This window comes from Orcinus orca, chromosome X (assembly GCF_937001465.1).
Source record: "Orcinus orca chromosome X, mOrcOrc1.1, whole genome shotgun sequence".
In the NCBI taxonomy this organism is placed as follows: domain Eukaryota; kingdom Metazoa; phylum Chordata; class Mammalia; order Artiodactyla; family Delphinidae; genus Orcinus; species Orcinus orca.
This window is the reverse complement of record NC_064580.1, coordinates 36,781,133-36,787,709: the sequence shown is the minus strand read 5'-3', so window position 1 is coordinate 36,787,709 and position 6,577 is coordinate 36,781,133. Positions and strand designations below refer to the sequence as shown.

The 6,577-nt window shown below is 46.0% G+C and overlaps 1 protein-coding gene across 1 annotated transcript; it reads right to left on the bottom strand.

Annotated features, from left to right (window-relative positions):
* Nucleotides 1-249: 249 nt before the first annotated feature.
* On the bottom strand, nucleotides 250-721 carry MPC1L (mitochondrial pyruvate carrier 1 like). Its single transcript, XM_004286925.3, is given in 2 exon segments — nucleotides 250-442; nucleotides 444-721. Coding segments are annotated over 2 exon segments (471 nt in total).
* Between the last annotated feature and the right edge of the window lie 5,856 nt (nucleotides 722-6,577).

The window sequence follows — 6,577 nt, the reverse complement described above, 5'->3', positions numbered from 1 at the left end:
TGCAGGTCCCGTGGAGAGGAAGACTAGCCAATCTACCCTCACCTTCTAAAAACCATTTTATTTCCCTGTCACGAAATAAACAACACTCAACAGCTTCAGTTCTGTGCTATTTGCCATTTTTTATTAACAGAACTGCAGGTTTCAATCAGATTCGCACTGTTTCAGAGTCAAAACCAAACTTTTTATTGATCTTTTCTTTAGGAATAACAGTTCAGTGCTTGCAAGCTGCAAAGATTTGATAGGGCCCTCTCAATCATGTTCTGGGGTCAGCGGATCGTAGTCGGTGACCTCCAGGCAGTCGCCGTCAGTCACAGGGTCTTCAGCTGCGGGGGTGGTAGCGGGGGTAGCGGCGGTAGAGCCGGGAGAAGCGACAGAGGCAGCAACGGCTGTGGCCGCCGTGGCGCCGCCGTAGTGGTAGATCAGATAGCGGCCCCCCTGCACACTGCGCCACCACGTTGGTGCTGTGACACGCTATCAGCAGCAAGCTGCGAGGCCGTACGAGGTAGGCGAAGCGCATGAAGACCATCGAGTATAAGATGAACGCCGTCGTCACGCGGCCGCTGATGATGTCCGGCGGCGCCCACATGTCCTTGATGGCAGCCAGCGGGATGCCCCAGTTGGCCACTGGACCCCAGAAGTGCGTGCTGGTCACGTACTCCCGGAACTCCTTGGTCTTCACGATCTCCACCGCCCTCCGCCACAGTGCCGCCACCGCCGCCATGATCGCCGAGCCGTGGGAGCGCCAACGGATAGAACAGCCTACCGACAACGAGGTGGAGCGCAGAGCCCGGAACCGTTGATTACCCTGCGTCGGCCCGGAACCTCCGCCTTCGTGCGGCGGCCGTAAAGCGCGCTAGACAGCACGTGCCGCTGTCCTGCGTAGCTTTGGGGGCGGAGGCGCGGCCTCGCCCTCGTGCCTTCACGTTTCTGCCGTAAAGTGCACTAGATGGCACGTACAGCTGTCGTGCCTGTCTTTGGGAACGTGAGGCGCAGCCTCGCCCTCGTGCCTTCGCGTGACTGCCGTAAAGTGTGTATGCGTGTGCTTCTAAGTGAAGGTGGGCTCACAGCCTCGTCCTTCGCTCCTCGTCGTGCTGCGGCCTCCTGAAAGCTCCTCGCCCAGGGAGGCGAGGGTCCTGCTGACTGCTTCTCAGCTACACAGGGGGAAACTCTGTTCTCTCCAGTCTGTGGACAGCGTTGACTAGATGTTGATACAAAATTCTTCAGCCAGGTACAGAATTTTCTTTGCACAATTTGCCCGAATATTACTTGCGAAGTGACATTTCACCTCTAAATATTTCAGCATCTGGCTCTTCACAAGGACATTCTCCTACAAACCACAGTACAATAATCCACTCAGATACTTAACATGTAGTACAGTACTATCATCTAATATGCAGTGCACATTTAAGTGTTATAGTTTTATGGCTTTTTTTTCCCTTTATTGTTGGAAGGGGGAGATCCAGGATCCACTCAAGATTCACATTTAGGGCTTCCCTGGTGGCGCAGTGGTTGGGAGTCCGCCTGCCGTTGCAGGGGACGCGGGTTCGTGGCCCGGTCCGGGAGGATCCCACATGCCGCGGAGCGGCTGGGCCCGTGAGCCATGGCCGCTGAGCCTGCGCGTCCGGAGCCTGTGCTCCGCAACGGGAGAGGCCCCAACAGTGAGAGGCCCGCGTACCGCAAAAAAAAAAAAAAAAAAAAAAGATTCACATTTAGTCATCATTTCTTTTACATTAATCTAGAAGAGTTCCCCAGCGTTTTTTTGTCTTTTGTAACATTGATATTTTTGAAAAGTACAAGTCAGTGTTTTTTTCAGAATGTCCTTAATTTGGATTAGTCTGTTTTCTCTTAAAGTTAAATGTTTTTTGGCAAGAATACTACACACGTGTGGTTGTGTCCTTAGTGCATCACAGTGGGAGGCACGTGATATCACTTTGTTCTATTATTGGTGATAGTGAGTTTGATCATTCAGTTGAGTTGTCTGCCAGATTTCGCCATTGTAAAGGACCTTTTCCTCTATGTAATCAACAGATAATCCAAGGGGAGCCTCTTATGAGAGTGTATGGATAAGTCTTTCACCTAATAGTTAATATCCATTGATGAAAATTCTTAATGACAAAACTGATGACTCTTTTCCCAGTGTTTTCTACCTTTTCCAGTAAAAGTAATGTGTTGAAAAGTAATTAAGTATACATTGAAATATTAATACTTTAAGTAGTGATTTATAAACAAGCCCATTATACTTTTAAAAATTAATACATTCATTATCTATGTTCATTTACATCTCAGATGTTTTACAAATATAGCTTTAAAATGTACGGTATAGCCATTGTTCAAAAGGAAAGCAGCATCATTTTCATATAACCCTTTTAAAGCGCTGGGCTTCCAAATATCGATGACCGGTATACTGGTGTGAGTCAGTTAAGTATACATTTGAATTAATAAATCAGCAAGCATGAATTAAGTGACATTTTAGGCCTACCCTGCCAGATGCTCCAGTGTCCTAAAAGAAATGTCCACAAGAAGCTATCAGTACTTGTAGATCGTCTCACATAGCTTGTTACTTGATTTTGATTACCTATTGCTGTGTAACAAATCACCCTAAAACATAGTGGCTTAGAACAACAACAATCCTTTATTTAAGAGATTTGCAATTTGGGTGGGACTCAATGGAGACAACTTATCTGCTCCTATCATGGCCAGCTGGGGCAGCTCAGCTTGACACCGGAAGATCCACTTTCGAAATGATTCACTAACAAGGCTGGCAAGTTGATACTGGTTGTTGACTGGGAACTCAGCTGGGACTATTAAAGCTGCTTGTGCTTCCTCACAGCATGGTGCCTAAGAACAGGTGTAACAAGAGACTCAAACAAGCTATGTGGTAGGCAGAATTCTAAAATGACCCCTGCCCTTGCATAATCTCCTCCAGGTGTGGGCAGAACCTATGAATATGATTAGATATCACTCCCATGATTATATAACAAAAGGGAATTTGCAGATATAACTAAGGTCCCAAAGCAGCTGACCTTAACATAGGGAGATTCTCTAAGTGGACATGACCTAATCACATGAGGTGTTTTGTTTTTTGTTTTTGGCTTAAGACAACAGAAGTTTATTTTCTCACAGTTCTAGAGACTAAAAGTCCAAAATTCAGCTGGGTCACGCTCCCTTTTGGGGCTGCCTCTTCCATCTTCTGGTGACTACAAGCATTCCTTGGCTTGTGGCCACAATACTCCAGTCTTGGCCTCCATGGTAACATTGCCTCCTCCTCTTCTGTGTGTCTTCTCTCTGTCACATGAGCCATTTGAGTGTGGCTCTGGAGGTCAGAGACGGAGAAAGTCAGAGATTGAAAGTGTGAGAGGGGTTTGACCTGAGGGAGATTCTCTATAGCTGGCTTTGAGTGTGAAGGGGGCCACGTGGCAAGGAATTTCGGCAGCCTCTAGGAGCTGAGGGAAGCCCCAGCTGAGTGCCAGCAAGGAGAGGCAGACCTCAGTCCTACAGCCACAAAGAACTGAATTCTTCCAACAGCATGCATGCCTTTTGAGACCCTGAGCAGAGAACCTAGCCGTGCTGTGCCCGGAATTCTGACCTACAGACTGTGAGCTAATACGTGGGTGTTCTTTCAAGCCACTAAGTTTGTGATGATCTGTTGTGCAGCAATAGAAAACTAATATAAGCTGTATTTATTGGCTTTTATGATCTAGCCTCGGAAGTCCCATAACATAACTTTCTCCAGACAAAAGCCCACCCAAACTCAACGAGAGCGGACATAGACCCACCTCTGTAAGGCAGGAATGTTCAAAGTCATACTTTTTAAGAAGAGCATGTGGGATGGGAAATATTGTTGGACCACCTTTGGAAACTACAGTCTACTATATTCTTTAACTTGAAATCACATGACTATAGAACATTGGATCTCACGGATTGTCTGTACAATAGGGATGATAGTGGTACCTACCTCACAGCAGTATGGTGAGGTTTCAGTGTGTTCGTCCATGTTCAGTGCTTAATATAGGGCCTGGTGTATAAGAAGTGCTCAGTGAATTTTACCTGTTATCATTATTATCGTCCAGTCCAACCCTCTCAGTTTACAAATAAGGCAGGAAGCTTTAAGGAATTGTGTCATTTGCCACGGTGACTCGGTGAATTCATGGTAGACCAGGATTAAGATTTCCTTCTCTCACTGTAATCCTCTGCACAAGTCACTTTAACGTCTGATGTGTTTCTGTCTTTCCAACTATGTTGTAAGTTCCCTTAGGCCAGCGAAAGGATCACCGAATGAAATATTCCTTCTCCCCACAAGCCTTTCTAATGTGTTGACTGGATTTGGCCCAAATTGAACAAGACAAGATCTGCCTGTTCAGAGGGGCATTTTAAAGCTAGAGAAACGGAGGTACAGACAACAGTACAGGCAACGTTTAAGTGACTTTCCTGGTAGATTCCCAGCTGGTAGATGCCTGGCTAAATATAGTCTCTGTGTAAGGTTTGTGCCTGGTAGATATTTGTTGGTTGTTACAGTTGCAATGAATGGCCCAAATGGAGGCTAAGACACTGTAATGGAACTTGGGGAGACTTGAGAAGGATACAAGGCTAGGAATGGGCAAAGCTGTAGAGAATCCTACCTGGCAAAGATAGTGACGAAACAGTTTTAGGATTAGAGAACATCAGTAATGCTGTCCTGGGATTACCCTTCCCCACAGGGAAATTAGGCTGCTGTATATTTCACTGTATTTTAATAGATGAGACTAAGCAGTTAAAGGTTTATTATTATTATTGATAGTATTTCTTTACCATTATTATCATTTCTACTCTCTGTGCCAACATAAAGCTCTCAGGGCCCACTGTGTGGCTCCACCTTGAGACACATGAACATGGAGGGCAAGTTCACTGTCATCTTTCAAAGGAAAGCGCTGGGAGAAGACTGGCAAATACTAAGATTCCCAACTTTCCCCAGCCTACTGAAAACTTGCCCTCGCGTACTTTCTTCTAACGAAGATTCCAGGTTTACAGGTCTCATGACATTTTGCTGGACGTTAAGGATCCGGACCCACGTGACCGCTCAGTGAGTTCCAGGGCACTGGACCATGGAGAGCACACCTTTTGATTTTAATTTATTTTCTTTTTAACTTCATATTCTGAAATAATTTCACATTCACAGAAAAGTTTAAATAGTTTAAAACAAGAATGACAAAGCAAGAAGTGTGAAAAGAACTCATGTATATCCTTCGCCGAGATTTACCAACTGTTAACATTCTGACACATTCGCTGTATGGTTTTCTTTGCCCCTAAGAGCTTCAGAACTTCAGTGTCTTTTTCCTAAGCATGCAGACGCTCGTGGACTTTCTCTTACGTTACCGCAATATACCCATCAACAGCAAGGCATTTACCATTGATACAGTACTGTAATCTACAATCCTTATTCACATTTTGCCAATTGTCCCAATAAATGTCCTGTGTCACAATTTTCTGTTTCTAGTCCAGGATGCAGACTGGGGTCACACATTGCATTTAATTGTGATGTCCCTGTAGTCAGTCTCCTCTAATCTACAACAGTTCCTCCGCCTTTCCTCAGCATTCATGACCTTGACACTTTAGAAGCGTACAGGCCAGTGGTTTGATAGAATGTCCCTCAGTTTGGGTTCCCTTGATGTTTTCTCACGACCACGTGCAGGGAGTTCATGTTTGGCAGGAGCCCCGCAGAAGTGACATCCTGTGCCCGGCGTGGCACCTTACCAGGCACATGATGACCATTAGTGAGACGAAGGTGGCCTTCTGGTGACTAGTGAGAGCAAGGTAATGTTCACTAGGTCTCTCCACTGTAAAGTCAGTATTTCCCCCTTTGTAATTCATAAGTAATTTGTGGGGAGATACTTTGAGACTATGTAAATATCCATTTCCTCATCAAACATTTTAGCATCCATTGATGATTCTTGCCTGAATCAAGAATTACCGTAATGGGAGTTCCCTGGTGGGCCAGTGGTTAGGACTCGGCGCTTTCACTGCCGTGGCCTGGGTTCAGTTCCTGGTTGGGGAACTAAGATCCCACAAGCCTTGCAGTGCGGCCCAAGGGGTGGGGGGAAAGGATTACTGTAATGATGACAGCATTTAATTAATTTATTTATTTTTGGCTGCGTTGGGTCTTCGTTGCTGCACGCAGGCTTTCTCTAGTTGCGGTGAGCAGGGGCTACTCTTCGTTGTGGTGTGCGGGCTTCTCACTGCGGTGGCTTCTCTTGTTAAGGAGCACGGGCTCTAGGTGCACAGGCTTCAGTAGTTGTGGCTCGCAGGCTCAGTAGTTGTGGCTTGCGGGCTCTAGAGCACAGGCTCAGTAGTTGTGGCGCACAGGATTTGCTCCGCGGCACGTAGGATCTTCTCGGACCAGGGCTGGAACCCATGTCCCTTGCATTAGCAGGGGGATTCTTAACCACTGCGCCACCAGGGAAGTCCTAGCAGTTTATTTTTTAAATGATTTTCTGTCTTGTGGTTTAAAACAAAAGTCAGAGATTGTATTTCATTAGAGCTTCCCTGGAATGCTGGCCAACATTTATAAAACATAAGACTATTCCTGAATTATGGCTATGAA